The sequence below is a fragment of the Camelus ferus genome, chromosome 4, assembly GCF_009834535.1.
Source record: "Camelus ferus isolate YT-003-E chromosome 4, BCGSAC_Cfer_1.0, whole genome shotgun sequence".
NCBI classification, from domain to species: domain Eukaryota; kingdom Metazoa; phylum Chordata; class Mammalia; order Artiodactyla; family Camelidae; genus Camelus; species Camelus ferus.
In genome coordinates this window covers 34,336,297-34,353,390 of record NC_045699.1, presented here as the reverse complement: position 1 = coordinate 34,353,390, position 17,094 = coordinate 34,336,297, and the positions used below count along the sequence as shown (strand labels likewise).

General features: G+C 49.6%; 1 protein-coding gene and 1 long non-coding RNA gene across 5 annotated transcripts in view; one reads left to right on the top strand and one right to left on the bottom strand.

Moving 5' to 3' along the window:
* Positions 1-17,094, top strand: part of APBA1 (amyloid beta precursor protein binding family A member 1) — a 210,048-nt gene that overhangs the window by 187,711 nt on the left and 5,243 nt on the right. For 3 of the 4 annotated variants that reach the window (XM_032477804.1, XM_032477803.1, XM_032477805.1), the window contains exons 6-11: positions 426-458; positions 1,473-1,559; positions 2,160-2,345; positions 6,203-6,382; positions 8,562-8,774; positions 15,824-15,943. In XM_032477804.1, coding sequence (XP_032333695.1) covers positions 426-458; positions 1,473-1,559; positions 2,160-2,345; positions 6,203-6,382; positions 8,562-8,774; positions 15,824-15,943 — 819 coding nt within the window. The remainder of the gene's footprint in view (positions 1-425; positions 459-1,472; positions 1,560-2,159; positions 2,346-6,202; positions 6,383-8,561; positions 8,775-15,823; positions 15,944-17,094) is intronic. The other variant, XM_032477806.1, reaches the window with a different exon arrangement.
* On the bottom strand, positions 6,377-11,414 carry LOC116663148. Its single transcript, XR_004319248.1, has 3 exons — positions 8,987-11,414; positions 7,399-7,548; positions 6,377-7,013 (listed from the first exon to the last, which is right to left on the bottom strand). It is a non-coding gene; the product is annotated as an uncharacterized LOC116663148 (long non-coding RNA).

Below are 17,094 nucleotides of genomic sequence, written 5' to 3'. Positions count from 1 at the left end.
ATCAGGAAAGAAAAAAGTTTGGAAATCAGTGATTTAAGTTTTCATCTTATGAAGTTAGAAAAAAATCAGCAAATTCAACCCAAAGAAAGTAGAAGGAAATATAGAGGCTGAAATCACTGAAATTTGAAAACAGGCATATAGTGAAGGAAGTCAAAGAACCAAAAGTTGGTTCTTTGAAAACATCACTTGCAGTTAAGTATAAGAAGCACTTCAGTACATTTCCTTCCTCCTCCTGCCCCTGCCACCTACTAAATTCTGATTTAGGAGATCAGATACAGAGTGGGATTTTTTTAAGCCAGGCTCCGTCCCACAGAGATGCTTTACGCCCCTGTTGATACTAGTTTGTCAGTTCCCTTTTCAACTTTGAGTCTCTGCAAGTTCTCTTCTAACTGTTCTCCTGTCTCTGTTTGTTCCATGCTAAGCAGATGGCCCAGAAATTAGCCAAAAGCAGGAAGAAGGTGCAGTACAAACAACGTCATCAGCTTGGTGTTATGCCTGTTTGTTTTGGTTTTTTTTTTTCATTTATTTATGTTTTGCCTTTTTTCTTATTTCGTGTTTTTATTTTCTGCATCCAGCAAGTTTTTGTTCAGATTTCTTTTTGAACCGCCCCCATAAGCCAACGTTTCTCAAAACTCAGTTGCCTAAAGTGGCCATTTTCTGTTGCTCATGAGTCATTTCACTTCAGAGGGACGACAGGGAGCAGATTGGGGATGCCAAGTGAGTCCTACTGTAGTGTGGACGTAACCACCATTCAGGAGCATTCCCGTGGCAGGGACTGGGGTCTGCCCAATTACAGTCATGTTTGATTTGTGGATTTGTCAGATTGCTGGATGCAAAAAAGAAAACTCGCTAATAACCACGTGTGCAGAGTGAAGCCCTAAATGAACCAGACTGATGCGCTTTTTTGGTTGTGGAGCTTCTAGGTGCTTATGAGCAACCCGTGGGACGTGGAGGCACCTGGGCTCGCTCTTAGTGGGGTGGCTCTCGGGGTGGGTACTGCTTCTGTGTTGCTGTGGTGGTGTGTGAATGTGAAGACCCTCTTACCAGAACTGCCTCCAAACACCTGGTTTGCACCTGCTGTAAACATTGTGCCTAAACACTTGAGCAGGAGCAAACTCGGACCTCCTCTAAGGTCCTGGGGTATGAGTCCATCACCCTTATTCCTTCAATCTGTTGGGCTCCAAAACCCTTGCAGAGAGCACCATTCACAATCACTGAGTCGAAACTACTGCAGAGTTACTGCCTCCAAGGGGAAAGAAGCAAAGGGGAGTCTGCATTTCTCCCTGTGCTCACACCTGTCCCCCTGCTCATCCTCTCTGTGGTCCCTTCAGCTTGGGCAGTCTGATTCTGGAGTCTGCATCGCTGTTCTGGTGACTGTGTCTCGATGCCTCTGTGTGTGAGCTAACCTTGCTCCCGTATACCTGGGTCAGAGTGATGTATTAAGCTTTCCCTTGGTGCATTTTCTTTCTCAGGCTCCCGAAGGTGAATCTCAGCCCATGACCGAGGTAGACCTCTTCATTTCTACCCAGAGAATCAAAGTATTGAATGCCGACACGCAGGTATCAGCTGGCTCCCACCTTCCCAGGGGGTGAAACTTAGTGGCAACCAAGGGACTGTGCCCTTGTCCACAGAGCAGCTGTCCCTAGTTGCTGGCTTCCACACATTGTGCTGCTGGAGTCAGAGGGTGGGGAGAGCTTGGTAGGGGGTTTGGGGCTATTAAAGATCAAAGGAAGAAATAAACCATGGATATTGTTTGCTAGTAATTCTCTTAAGTTTTTATCAGAAGATTCATGAACTTGAACAGATTAGCCTTTTAAGAAATTTTGTTTAAAGTCACACATACACACACACATAAAATATAGCCATCACATGCAGATTTTTTATATTTTAACTTCCCCACCAGAAATTCTACTGGTTGTAAAATAATTAGTTTCTTTTCACATACCAGACCACTCCCTGCTCTGGGTTACCACAAGCCAAGGGAGTTGCCCCCAGGCCTGGGTGGGGCGCGTAAATCTGTGCACTGAGTCTTTACAGTGAGCCCTGGAGCCCCCTCCCGCTGAGCGTGGACCACATTTGGCCGGGCCGTGGGGTGGCACACTCTCATGGGTCATTAGATGCGACACTAGACTTCCCATCCTCTCCCTTCTGCCTTCCAGGAGACAATGATGGACCACCCTCTGAGGACCATTTCCTACATCGCAGACATCGGGAACATCGTTGTCCTGATGGCCCGCAGGCGGATGCCCCGCTCCAATTCCCAGGAGAATGTGGAAGCCTCCCACCCGTCGCAGGATGGGAAAAGGCAGTACAAGATGATCTGCCACGTCTTCGAGTCTGAGGACGTAAGGGTGGCTCCCCTACTCTCCCTCTGTGTGATCTAGGCTGCCCTTGGGTCAACAGGTTACCGCTAGTTCTTAGAACCTTAATTGTACGTGAAACAGATATTTACTGAGCACTTACTACATGTCAAATGCTGTTCTAGTGCAAAGGATATAAGGCTGAGTAAAACAGAAAAGGTACCATCATAAAGGTTGTAAAGAGACAGAAAATAGATTAATGTACTCAATATAAAACTAGGTAGTAGGAAGTTTGATAAGGAAAAATTAAACTAGGTCAAGGGATAGAGGGACAGGGGCTATTTCAGGGTGAGTGATGAACAACATCCTTTCTGAGGTGACGTTTGAGCAGAGATCTGAACAGAGTGAGAGTGAGGAAAGAGCAGGTGCAAAGGCCCTGAGGCAGGGGCCTGCTGATGTAGTTTGAGGAAAGGCAAGGAGGCAAGACACTAGAGAGAAAGTGGGAAGAATTCGGTCAGACCCACAGGGGCCTGAACAGGTCTTACCTGGTTCACTGGGGTATTTGGAAAGGACAATTCTTGGATGTGTAGGACTGCCCTTTCCTAACAGTAAAGGTAGGATCCCTGCCCCTACCCACCAAATCGCAAGAGCTCCAACCACCCACTCCCATTCCTTAGGAAAACCAGCTGCTCCTCTCTTCCCGAAGCTAGTGATTTCTCACGCCTGTGTCTCCCCGTGATAAAATCAACAGAGGAAGTCAGTGAACAACAGGGGTGGGGCCCATTCCTCCATCCATCCTTTCCCAGTTGTCCCTGGAACTGCTGGCGAGGCCACCAGGCTTCAGGCTGCATTAGCACGCGAGCTTCTCCCAAAGTTTGGCAGGCCTCGGAAATTCCCTCCCGACCAGGGATCCAGTCCTACAATGGTCTTGAACTGCAGAGCCTCCCCAGAGAGGGCCCCGTCCGTGCTGTTTACTGGGCTGATTTTTCCTCCTGCTGCAGTAGAGTAAGCTCTGTTTCTCATATTGAGCAGAGAGCCCTTATCTACTTATAGAAAACTGCCTTGGCTCCTTAGAAGGAGTGTCCATCTAGTAAATGGCCTTCCTCTGGGAAGGTAGGAGTCAGGGGCAAGCTGCTTTCCTCCAGGGAACTGGAGCTGTCATGGCTGTAGCCACAGAGGGCAGGTGCTTGTACTTTCGTACCATCCTTGACACATCTGGTTCCCTAGAGAGCAGCCCCAGGGACAGGGTCGCTGAGAAGGCAGAGCTTGCAGCATCTGTCCTGGCCATTCTCCCCACTATTCCTCTAAAACAGTGGCCAGACTTGCAAACTGGGAGAAAATGAGTTTTAGAAGGTTCTCGGAAAGTTCCAAAGGAGTTAAAATTGAAAATCTTAAGCTTCATGTGCTCTGCAGGCTGGGGAAAAGGTGGAGTTAGCACAGCTCACCAGGCATGAAGGTCCCAGCACAGTCCATCCTCTGCCACCTCCCCCTGGCTTGGCGCTTCTAAGGAGGGTGGCTCTCCCCCGGGGTCTTGTGTCTGCAGGGGACAGGACGAAGGGGAAGAGTGGGGAAGCATGAGTGGACCTGGGAATCTCGCCGCTTTGCTTCCGAAGCCCAGGACAGAAGACGTGTGTGGGCTCCAGAAGTGGGAGAGCTGGGTAGGAATCCCCTCACTGTGCGGGCGGGCTCTGCGGCTGCTGGGCGTCCAGTGTACAGTGGGTGCCGTGTGCCTCAGGTGGACGTGGTTCTCAGTAGCCTGTGCGTTTGCCAGGAGCATGCACTCATGACGGTCGGGCAGTCTGCTGGTCAGGTTCTGGGACATACATTTTTTCAGTCCGCCTGTCCACACGCATCTCTGGTGCCTGCAGCGATGCCTTGGCAGGAGGCAGGTGATGTTCCCTGATGGGACTTGCAGCATGTGATGTCAGCAGATTCTCAGAGGGAGAAAAGCTAAGCATTTCTTAGCCCCGGCCAGAAAGTTCTGCTATCACTGGGGTTGGTTGGTTTGTTTCTATAGAAGTTTAGTTGATTCCTAATGTGTTTGATGTCATTGTTAATTTGTTCCTTCTGGCAAAACTTACCAAAGGTAGGGAGAGAAGTAGACTGGAATTGTGTGTGTGTGTAAAACATTGCCTTAGAGCTTTTTGTTGTTTTATGAGTTTCCTACCCTCTACAGTTTGACAGAGTGGCAGTCCCCAGCAGTGGGCAGGAGAGGGGCTCCAGAATCAGGCTGCCAGGATTCCCAGCCCCTACCCCACCCACTCCCACCCCAACTTAAGCTCTCAACCTCCTTTTCCTGATCTGTCCAATGGGAACAAATAGGACAGATCCACAATTCCAAAGTCTAAGAGCTCTGAGAAACAAAAGGCATTTTTGTACTCCGTTGGCTGATAAACCTGCTCTGAGCTGCCGTGAAACACTTCATAGGATTTGTCCAGCTTACTGTGACTCTTACACAATTTGCTGCAGGAAAATTACTGTATTTGTGTATAGGGCACTTGTCCAGGCTCAAATGGGATTTGTATACAAGGTATGATATATGCACCTGGTTACCTTTCTAAAATGTGAACATTTCTGAATTTCTGAAACACTGCCTCCAGAGCTGAGGATGAGGGCTTGTGGACCAGGTGTGCTTCCATCGTAGGCTTGATGTGGGGATGTATGTGGTGGTGCCTGTATAGCATATAAGCAGCACCGGCATGTAAGAAGTGCCCCAGTGCTGCTGGCTGTCCCGTGTTGTGATGTTGATTGATTAATGCAAGGAAAGGTCATCAAAGCCCAGTGCAGGAGAAGCCACGATAGAAGCAGAGTTCTCGTCCTGTGAGCTGTGTGGACACAGAGCCGGTTCTTTTGTGTCTCTGGGCCTCAGTCTCCTCACTTGAAAAATGCAAGGTCAGACTAGATCCGTGTTCTCGACTCTGCTGGACTCAGCAGTCCTTTTGCATAATAAATATTTTCTCATGTCCCATTACTATCCTGAAATGAATTTCATAGGTAGTATAATCTCCCTTTTTGAAATTTTTTTCACAAAATAAAGTATTGCCTTAAATGTAACACAAAGGAGAAGTAAAAGGAAAGCCATCTAAAGTAAAGTTGTACTTAACTACAACATGTAAATACGTGGGCCCAGCCATTCCAGGAGAAATAATGGAGTTGTCTGCTGCTTACACCTGCTTGATTAGTAAGTTTGGCTATGAGAACACAGTATTCGGCTGACGCTTGTAAACTTCCTGACATTTTGAATTAAGGACTAAATAAGAAAATAGGAGCTGGACAGGCACACACATGCATACAGAATCACCACACTAGAGCCAGCGTGCAGCCTGACGGGGGTGTGATCTTTTGTGACCTGCGTCCCACAGACGGCACAGATGTTGGTGATTTTCCAAAGTCACAAAGCTAAAGCTTACTCCTGGTAAAATGATGGACAAAGCAAAGTATTGGCTTATCTCAATCTGCATAGTAATAGTTATATCCTTGCAGTGTTCGGTGTGTTTTAGAGCGGTGCAGTTAAAGTCTTGTGTTCTGATATAAACTAGACTTGAGTCCCAGATGCAGGTGATCAGACGCAGGTGTTACATGTACATGAGTGTCCGGTGGGATATTAGAGAACTGCAGGACATAGAACAGCTCGTCCTGTGCAGGCCTGTCCTCGCGTGGCAGTAAGTCTTGCATCTCTGACTCCTAGCCGCCAAATGCCAGTAGCTCCCCTGTGGTCATTGTTGTACTTAAAAACGTCCTCACTGATTTAGAAATGACCTCTAGCAGGCAGTGGTGCCGCATGGAGACCAGACCCGCTGGCTGGTTGATGCCTAAGGCTCCCCAGTCTGGATGGGACCCGGGTGGTCCACCAGCAGCGCTGCCCTCTTGACCTCCCGTTTCCCTCTCTGGTTCTTGTCTAGGCCCAGCTGATTGCACAGTCCATCGGGCAGGCGTTTAGCGTGGCGTACCAGGAATTCCTCAGGGCCAACGGGATTAACCCCGAAGATCTCAGCCAGAAGGAGTACAGTGACCTGCTCAACACCCAGGACATGTACAACGATGACCTGATCCACTTCTCCAAGTCGGAAAACTGCAAAGATGTAGGTACTTTCCTGAAGCTGTTCTCTGAGCTGGGCCCTCCGTGGCTGGGGAGGTGAAGGCAGAGTGGCCGGTACTCACAGGACGTTGCTGAGGGCTCAGGCCCATCTCTGGTTCCCCTCTGTGAGGCCCTGTTGTTAAAGACTGCAGCGGAGGGTCGTGGCCAGTGAGGCAGGGCATCCTCTGCTCCCTGCAGTCCTGAGCTGGCTTTGGGGCAGGTTCCCTTTCCAAGCCCCCAGGCCAAGAAAGGGCAGGGAAGATGTTAAATGACAGTGCTGGTCGGAGACCACTGTGCTGGGCAGAATGGAGCCCGTCTAGGCTCTCGGGTCTCAAATGATGACTGCCATGCCCCTCCAGGGACCAAACTCTCTGCAGGAGTGTCCAGGGGAGAACAGGGCCATCTGAGCTGGTCAGGAGGTCTGGGTAATCTTTGGAAAGGGTAGAGGAGAGCAGAGGGCTGGGCCAGAGTAACAGTAGCATGAGCATCTGAAAGCTCAGGAATTGTCTGGAGCTGGGAATGAGGCCGCGTGGCTGGAGCAGGGATGTGCGGAGAGGAGGTGCAGAGGCCACATGGGCTTCGGGCAGAACCGGAGGGCTCGGGAGTCCAGCTGAGGTGAGGTGCTTGGACTTCACCTGGTAGATACGAGAAAGTGATCTGTTTATCCACTAATGTATGTTAGGTGTCCTAGGTTCCCTGGAAGCAGGGCCTGAGACAGGAAGTGTTGTTCAAGGGATCTGGGGGGAGGGTGCACTCGGGAAAAAGTGGGCAGCAGGGTGGTGGGGATGCCAGGAGGAATGTGGTCTTGCTGAAGATGAGAGTCATTCTGATCCAAAGGGAAATTCCAGGTCCCACCTCGCAGGACAGACTTGTCCCACCTGGAGCCAACAGAGCTGGCAGGCCTTGGTACCCGGTGCTAAGCAGGCCTTGATACCAAGGTCGACGGGGGCTGTTAGTGTGCTCAGGCTGCCCTAACACAGTTCCCCTGTCTGGGGGGCTTCCCCAACAGAAATGTACCACCTCACAGTTCTGGAGGCTGGAAGTCAGAGATCAAGGGGTCCTCAGGGTTGCTTCCTTCTGAGGGCTGTGAGGGGAAGATCTCTCATTGGCTTGTAGATGACCGTCTTCTCCGTGTCCTCACTCTGCATGTCTCTGTGTCCAAATCTCCCCCTTTTATAAGGATACCAGACATACTGAATTAGGACCTACCCTTATAACTTTGGTTTAACTTGCTTGCCTGTGAAAAGACCTTATCTTCAAAGGTACTGGGAGTTAGGACTCCAACATATGAATTTGTGGAGGGGAGGGTGGGCAGCAGCCCAGTTCAGCCCATAACAGATGGTGTCTCCCACTTGGCCAAGGGGAGTTCTCCATGGAAGGGGCCAGCTGCGAGCTGCTTCAGCAGCAGGGGAAAAGGGACACCAGCCAGCCTGTGAAGAGGGCTTTGTCAGGCCCCAACAGCCCCCACCACAGTACGTGTTTGAGCATATGTGGATCTGTGAACATGAATAAATAAATACACACATACTCTCCGCTGGTTACTTCCAAGAAACATCTTACCCCTTTGTGGTGTCTCTGCCTTAAGGGACTGCACGTATCCAAAACTAACTCCCAGCTTCTCTGCCTGGCTAGGGAAAGCCACGAAAAATGTGTCTCTAGGGCCGTGGTCTTTCTGTTTTTGCACTTCCAACCTTTTCTTCTCAGCTTTCTCCTTGCAGAGAAGTGTTTCTATAACGTATATTTATTTTTAACTTAGGAATCTTAAATGTTGGAGAGGATTTGTGAGACATTGTGGAATGGAAGAGGGGACCTGTGCATAGAATCCAAAAGCTAGAAACCATAGCATACCACCAGAGCCTCCACCTGTGCGGTATCTTTTTTCTTTCACTGGGGACTATAGGAAAACAAAACAAAACAAAACCACCCCTCATGGTTGTATTACTGAGGCAGGATTGCTTATGTGGAACAAGAATGACCAAAAATGATATGGGCGTGTGTGACATCATTTGTTACAAACTCCAAATGCCATGGAATATAGAGAAGACATGACTTGTTTGGGTTGGAGTCATCAGTGAAATGTCTGTCATGTCTAATCCAGACAGGAAGAGAGGAAACGCTTTGATTTCTGTCGCTACTTTGGATGGTTGCTGGTTCAGGCTTTCTAAGTCTCTTTCTCCTTTCAGGTCTTCATAGAGAAGCAGAAAGGGGAGATCCTAGGTGTGGTGATTGTCGAGTCTGGCTGGGGATCCATCTTGCCAACTGTGATCATAGCCAACATGATGCACGGAGGACCAGCAGAGAAATCGGGGAAGCTGAACATCGGGGACCAGATCATGTCCATAAATGGCACCAGCTTGGTGGGCCTGCCTCTCTCCACCTGCCAGAGCATTATTAAGGTACCTGGAGATGGGAAAAGGCTTCAACTTCTGTTGTAGACCTGAAATGCTATGAGATCACTAATATTTATAAGCATATTTTAAGTGCTGAGCACACAAATACAAAAGGCACGGACTTGGGTGTTTACCATCAGGTTGCTATTTACAGGTTCCTCCTTGAAATGGTTTTTAGAAACAGGGATGGACTAACTGGCTCACATAGCACCACTTACCAATACTATGCTCATTGCAGACATCATGAATCAATCACAGCACTCTCTCCCACTCAGCCGCAACAGAATTTTCTTCAGTTCAGTCATCGAGGCAATCACTTATAGTCAGCTTGGTGCACATAAGATGACTTGCCATCCCTGTTACAAATCATGGAATTGCTTCAAATCCCAGAGCACTTTTTCCTTCACTGTGATCCAGGTGAGTGTTTCTGTGAGTGTTTCCTCCCCCAGAGCCTGCATAATATGATCCACACATACCAGGTAGAAAAAAGGAAACTGTGGTACAGTCTGTGTACTCCTAACACCTGAATGTAGTTACTGCCTATTCAGCCTGAACTGATGTTACTGCACAGGGCTGAGAAGAGCTGCTTAAGGAAGATTAAATATGAATATCTGAGGGGAAGAAATGAGATTTTCTTCTTAGAAATGAAGCATCCATGTGTAATCTTTCAAGCATTGGTGAGTGCATGGCCAGTAGGAGCAAGAGTATTTCTCTTCCATTACAGTATCAGTAGGCCCCACTAGCTCTGAAACCAAGCACTGTGGTACCACAGGCAGCCTGAGACCCTGTGACTTTCTTTGGTCCCTTGGGGTTTCCTGAAAGAGTTAACTAGAACATAGATCTGTGTGTGTTAGTGTGTGCTCATGCACACGTCTGGGGGGGAGAGAGACAGACTGAATGTAATGTAAAAGTTATTCTAAGTAAAAGAAAGTTACAAAAGCCAGCATCCTTGGCCAAGGGGTCTGCGGTGGAGGAGAGGCCAAGGTGAGTGCACAGGACAGAGATGGATGCCTCTTAGCTTTTAATGAAACAGATTGTAATTGCTCTTAAGATAATCACATCCGGAAAGAAATAGTCCTCTTTGGCCTAATTTCTTTTTGTTATATCTTACACTTGAATTCTACTTCATGCTTAACATATTTAAAGATAAAAGAACCTACTTTGAACATGCATATTCATTCAGACATGTTTAATTAGACTGAGCTGAACTGGAGAAGCCAGAATGACAGTCTGTACACGGGGGATAATGTACAATTCAAGAGGTTCAGCGGGTCCTGATGGCAACATAGAGGAGAAATGCCAAGAGCATTCTGGCGGGGAGAATGTTACCTGATTTTTAAGGTCGGTCTTGGAAGAGGAGTAAGACCCGTGTGGATAGCAGAAAGGAAAGTGGCCTTTGGGAACTTCTGCTTGAATCGATGGGCCGGCTCTGTGGCAAGGGAGACAAGTCTGACCCAGCCTGGGATGGCAATCTGATGGTGTAATAATGTGGAAGCGCGAGGGAGGGCCAGGAATAGGGGAGGAAGGACACATCCTCGTTTGGCTTCTCACTCACATGTGCCAAGGTTCGCTGACGCCCTTTCATACCGGTGAGTAAGTAACTTATTAAACACCTGTGCACATGTGAGAACTGCCAGGGGGCCACGGGAATCAGATGCATTGGACACAGTCTGCACCGCAAGGAGCTTGGGCTCGCTGGGGGGGCAGTGAATGAAGGGACTGATACTAACAGTGACTGGGTGCTGTGCGCCGGACCATTCTGAGAACGTGCATGTTCACTCATGGAACGCTCTCGGCAGCCTTCTGTAGGGTAGGTGCTGCTGTTTGCCCGTGTATGAGTTTGGAAACAGGCACAGAAAGATGAGACAACCATTCAAGGTCACATAGCTCATCAGTGGTGGAGGCAGGTCACTCAGCCACCCTGATACTGTTGCAGCAGTGCGTGTGGTCAGACCCGAGGGCAGTGGTTCTCAGCCTGGGGGATCTGGACAGTTGGTCTTCAAGACAGTTTGGGGTGTCACAGCTCGGGAGAAGGAGATACGACTCCTGGCCCTCGGTGGGTGGAGGTCAGGGATGCTGCCAAATATCCCGTGATGCACAGGGCAGCTTCCACAGCAAAGGACTGTCCAGCCCGAATGTCAGCAGTGCTGCGGCTGAGACAGCCTGCCTTAGGGATACTGGACTTCAGGGGTGAGAGAGAGGTCTGGAGAGGAGGAGGATGGGGAGTTGATCTGCCTCTGGAAAGAAGGGGCCAGAAGAGGGGATACCTAGAGTGAAGGTGGGGCTGGGGCCTGGGTGGGAATAAGCAGGGCTTCCTGAGGACTGGAGAGGCTGCTTGCCCGGGCTCATTACACGCCTGCCAGGCAGTGCCCAGCCTTTGGCACTGGTCGCCTCCCTTCCTCACAAAAGAGCCCATGAGGGAGAGGGGTGGCAGGACCTTGGGTCACAGACGGAGTCATCAGAAGGTATAAACTAGGTGCCCAGGAATCCCCAGTTTACAGAGTCCAGATCCCCTCTCCCCACGGGGGAGGCCGTGAGGGCACTGCTGACGTCCCCTGGTACCACCCAGGGACACGCCTTCTGTCCAGTACATCACCTGTCAAGGTGGAAACAGACTAGCCACAGGGTGCAGTCGGCACGCTACGTCTGAGCAGTTTCCTAAGGAGAAAAGATTTGCGTGAGTAGCTGACCTTTGATGTCTATAAAGAATCAGAAAATTAAAAGGCCATGTGGCACTGAAAGAAAGATAACCGCTGAAGGTGAGAGGAAGAAAGGCAGCACCTTTGTGGCTGCCCTTGGCAGAGAGGTGCTTAGCAGGCAGGCCCCAGTTAGGACACAGCTGCCAGTCTCGGTGCCACGGGATGCGCTGCCCTGTGGAATGAAGAAATGTGACCGGCCCAGCCATGTCCCCACCTACCCCTGTCCCTCCCCACCACCTGCCAGAGAATGTTACCATCTCATCAATGCTTTGGAAACTTTGATTTGAGTTACCCGGCAATCTTTAAAATTTGGCAGTTCTGGGGTGAGTGAGATTCTGCATTTTCAGCAGACTCCCAGGTGGAGGTGGGCGGTGTTGGTGACATCACCAGTCTTGGACGGGGATTTGAGGAATAAGAGTCTACAGCCTTGTGTTCTGCGCCTTGCCACTCTAATGCATGTGGGCCTTTTCTCCCCTGGCTGTAAGGAGATAGGATAGATTGCTAGAACAGGGTTACAGGTGTTGAATTATTTTAATTGCTTTCTTCCCTAGCTCTTATTTTTCCTGTCATAATTCCTGAAGTGTAACTGTTGGTAGGCAAAGCATGTTAGCGGCCTGCCCGTTCATGCCATGACCTCTATGGTCTTGCCCTCCGGATTTGTTTTCTTTTTGAAACTAGAGCATCAGTGATCCCTTTTCCTGCCACAGGATCATCCTGGCTCTGCTCTCCCGTTGCTATAGAGACCATTCCAGCTTCTCTTCCCTACTTTTCCCCTCCCACCGTATTTCTTAATTGGCTGCACTGTTCCACTGTTGTCATGGGGACAAAGTGACCGTTTATTTAATTGGCACCTCCATTAAAATGGCAGCTAAGAAATCCAAGTTAATGGGACCCAACTTGAAGCACTGATTAGAAACAGCAGAGCCAATGCATGGTCTAGTCATTCCAAATTGCCATGTCTCTGGGCTTTGTCTAGCAGCCAATATCCCCAGCCTAGAAATTCTTTCACAGAGGGACAAATCAGGCATCTGAAATCAATTCACACAAAAGGAAGGAACCCGCCAGAGCTGTGCGAACATTTTAGGTAACGTGGAGAAGTCTTTCTCTTGCTTTTCAGTAGCTCTCTAAGGTTTTCCTGAACCACAGACCTGGATGCCCACAGTCGTTCACAGGTGTAGACATTCAGAGCAGGTGGCTTTGTGTGAATGGTTGTGCTCCTCATTCTCTGCATTCTTCGCTCCTGTTCCCCACACTCTCCTGGTCCGGTGGTGTGTGATTTGGGGAGAGACAGGAAGGGACTGAGGTCTCTGGCTGCCCTACCTGTGCCCACCGCCTCCCCCCCCCCCCCCCGAGCTCCTGGAGGCCTGGCTCCAGAGTCCCAGCGCCTGACACATGCTTGCCCACTGCAAGTGATCCGTGAGTATTTACTGGGTGAGTGAGAAGGAAGAGGCGCTCAGGGGAGAGAGAAGCATATGCACAAAGGGTATCTGAATGATCCCCCACAAAAGAAGCCAATTTTTAATCCTAGAAATAGCTGTTTCTAAACATGGTTGAGATGTGGTGTTGTCAGCAGACACTGTTAGGAAAGAATAAAAAAGCATGGCACGGGGTGAAATCATAGAAATTAGAAGTGGAAGAGCCCTTAGTGGGTTTCACCATTGTTTCTGAAGGTAAGATTGAGGTAGAAGAAGGTGGAGTGGCGGGTCTAAGACTCCCCAGCCTGTGGTGATGGAAACACAGCTCAAGCCCAGGTCTCCGGGCACAGCAGAGGCCTCTTCCCCCAGCCCCACTGGTCCACTGTTAGGGGCAGAAGTCCGGCACATCCCCTAGTGAGCGTAGGTGATAGGACCTGCTGTTGCGCGGAAGGCCTGGATGCCCGCAGACTTCCTTTATCCTGGGAGACTCACCCTCAGCTCATTCCGTTGCTCCAGTTTGAAAACATTTCTTGAACAGGAGAGGTTTCCTAGAGATGTTCTGGAAACCACAGAAGGATGCTGGTAACCACTGCCTGTGAGTGCATAGTGCGTCACCATAGCCATCAGGCAGCTCCAGTCCAGAAAACAACTCAGGACACTGAGAAAACAGCTGGAGGTGGGAGATTAAACAGAACCCCCCAAGTTTCACATGTTAAGAAGACAAACTGGAATTGCTCAAAGGAAGTGAGGCGGCCAGGGAGCAGCAGCCCTGGAGAGCTCTCACCAGGCAGGAAAGTAAGCTAAAACCAGGGCCCTGTGCAAGGCTGGGATAAGAGAACCAGTTCGTTCTCCTAGAGCCCTCCCTGGCTTCTCTGTTGAGCAAGCCTTCCCCGTAAATAACACATATTCTCCTGTTGTCTAGATGGGGGGCCACCATGTAGGGGACATGCTGTGGGTCTGAACACAAATAGACCTGGGACTGAATCTTGCTATGGGTGAACTTGTGAGAATTGCTTAGCATCTCGGACCCTGTTTCCTCTTCTATAAAATGGGCATAATTACAGCTGCCGGTTTGTCAAGGAGGTTAAAAGAGGCAGCTCCTGTGACTCCAGGGCGGTGCCTGGTGGCAGTCAGCAGTCAGTGACAAGTGGTTCAGCTGGTTTCATCATTAGGATGGGCTTTGATGGATAGTAACCTTAGAGGTGCTCACACGCATGGGGTGGAAGGCTGGGCACAAGGCCACCCAGCTCTCCCACAAGCCGTCCCCCACCCTGGTGTTGCTAGCCGGCGCTCTCACAGAGCACACTGGCCACGGATGTGAGTAGTGAACTGAAGTCTTTGGCTTTGAGCATCCTTGAGTGCAGGTGAATTAACTGTTGTGCAGTGGTGGTCTGTACCAGTTCTCCAAATGGAGTGTATCCCGAGGAAGTGTGTGGCAAGTCACTGGGAAGACTTGTCAGCACACAGATTGTTAGGTCTCACTCCTGGAGTTTCTGGTTCCGGAGGTCTGGGTGGACCCCCAGCTCTGCATTTCTAACAGAAGTGGCCAGGTGATGCTGGGACCGCTGGGGTGGGGTTCCCACTTTGAGAACCACTGGTATATGCCTGTTGACCAAGCATAATAAAGCCAGACAACCAGAGCTCAAAAAAAGCCCCTATGTATCTCTCAAGCTAAAGCATATTTTTATTACTTAGAAGCAAAAGGTGTGTGGGTCACCTTTGCCCCTCAGAGGGAAGTCACCCTCTTGCCACAAATTCTGTTGGCATGGAAGTCCTCTAACAAACAGCAGTTTCACCTCTCTGCTTGGCGAGGTGCTTGTGAGGAAAGCAGAGGCCTAAGCAGAGGGCCCCTCACCCTAGTCCTGACCCCACTGAGTTGTGGACGAGGCAGGTTTCATGTCTGTGGCTGTGTCTTCATCTGTGAAATGTGAAGTAGGAGTCCTGACCTTCTGCAGAGTTTGCAGACTGGTCAGAGTGACAGCTCGCAGCAGTGGCTGTGGAATTTACAGATTTCTGTTTACAGAAGAGGAGGCATCACCCTCCAGGCAGAAATGGATTTGTCCTTGTTCTCGGGGCGTCTCTCTCCACTTTGACCTTAGAGTGACCCGGGCTCTGGTCACTGCACAGCACGTGCTCAAGGGGCAGGAAGAGGGGCCTGAGCTCAGCTTAGATCAGAACGGGTGGAGGAAGCTCTCTATAAACAGGCTCGGAAATCAGACCGAGGCCCTTTTAATCTTTAAAGACCAACTTTGCGACTTAGAGGGAGGGGCGTGTTACCAAGGAGCATGGCATTGAAGACTGTGTCCAAGTCCTGCTTCCTTCTGCTTCCCTCTCCACCAGCACTGGTCCTACCGCTCTCCCGAGGGGGCCTTCACTGACTGGAGTCCCGCCTCTGTGCCTGTGGGAATGCTGCTAAGCTGGAACATCTCTCGCAGGCAGAGAGTGGGGAAGCGGAGCACGGAGGCGAGAGGTGGCAAGCCCCAGTGAGCTGGGCCACTGCCATGGGTCAGATGTTCTTTGTTAGAAAAGGAGGAATTGCTACAAGTATGCCTGCTGGAGAAAAAGTTCATGTCACCCTTGTCTTTCACCTGACCAGACTGTGCGTCCTTCATCCTTGAAGCCAGCAAGCACCCGTGGCAGTTTTCCTCTGAGCTGCACAGGTGACCGCTGTTTTCGGATGCCTTGAACACAGTCCATTTCCCTTGGTGAAGACATTGCCCACAGAAATGTGATGAAAGGGCTCCGAGTAAACGAGGCGGTTTTCTCCCGAGTTGACCCAGTCTAGCGTGGACTGTCCAGCTCGGGCGCTGTCCAGCTGGATGCTGGGGCATTGCAGAAGTTGACGAAGTAACAGCCTCACGGGGCATCTTTTGCCATCTGTTTTACCTCTTGTGTGGGCCTTGATGGTCATCGAACCCCCTGTGTTTTATTCTCGTTTCAGGGCTTGAAGAACCAGGCCCGAGTCAAGCTGAACATCGTGAGGTGTCCCCCGGTGACTACTGTGTTGATCCGGAGACCAGACCTCCGCTACCAGCTGGGGTTCAGCGTCCAGAACGGAATTGTACGTACAGCCCCCACATCTTCTCCAAAAGTCTAACATGCAAAACTGCAGCACAGGGTTTGGGTGTTGGGGGTATTTTTAAAAGCTGGTCAGTTCCCAGAAAGAATCCAGCACGGAGGGGATGAATGGGTGAAAGCAGACCTATGCGCTTCCGGAGCCCTGGCCCCTGAGCCCAGCGTCCCTTTGTGACGTGCAGGGTGGCCCTCCCAGCTGCCAACTTGAGACAGTTTGGGAGGGACCCACCATCCCCATCTCTCTGGGGGCTGCCAGTCTCCACCCCGGCTGTGCATTAAGACCCACAGAGCTGCTCCACCTCCCCAAGGCCCGGGTGTGGCGCCCTGGGGGCAGGGCTCTACAGCTCCCAAACTCCTGGAGGTTCCTGCGCAGCCAGGGCTGAGAACCAGGCCCTGTGGGGGTTATGTGTGAATGATCTCTGCCTTAACTTTATTTTATTGCAGTATAGTCAGTTTACAACGTTGTATTAATTTCTAGTGTACAACATAGTGATTCAGTTATACATTTATATTCCTTTTCAGATTTTTTCATTATAGGCTATTGAATATAATTCCCTATGCTACACAGTAGGACCTTCTTGTTTACCTATTTTATATATAGTAGTTGTTATCTGGAAATCCCAAACTCCCAATTTATTCCTCCACCCCCCTTCCCCTATAGTAACCATAAGTTCTCTGTCTGTGAGTCTATTTCTGTTTCGTAAATAAGTTCATTTGTGTCATTTTTTAGGTGCCATGTATAACTGATATATGATAATTTTCTTTCTCTTTTTGGCTTACTTCACTTAGTATGACAATCTCCAGGTCCAGCCATGTTGCTGCAAATGGCATTATTTTATTCTTTTTTATGGCTGAGTAGTATTCCATTGTATAAATATACCACAGCTTCTTTATCCTTGCCTTTTTAACCTGAATTGGCACTTTGAGGATAAACAGTACTTTCCTCACTTCAATGTCTGCCTTAAACTACTTCCTTTTTTCCCCCTTTATTGTGATAAAACATATACAACATTGTTTGCCCTTTAAACCATTTTTAGGCATACAATTCAGTGCCTTTAAGTACATTCATGAAGTGGTTGTGACCACGACCACTATCTATTTCCAGAACTTTTTCTTCATCCCAAACAAACTCCATAC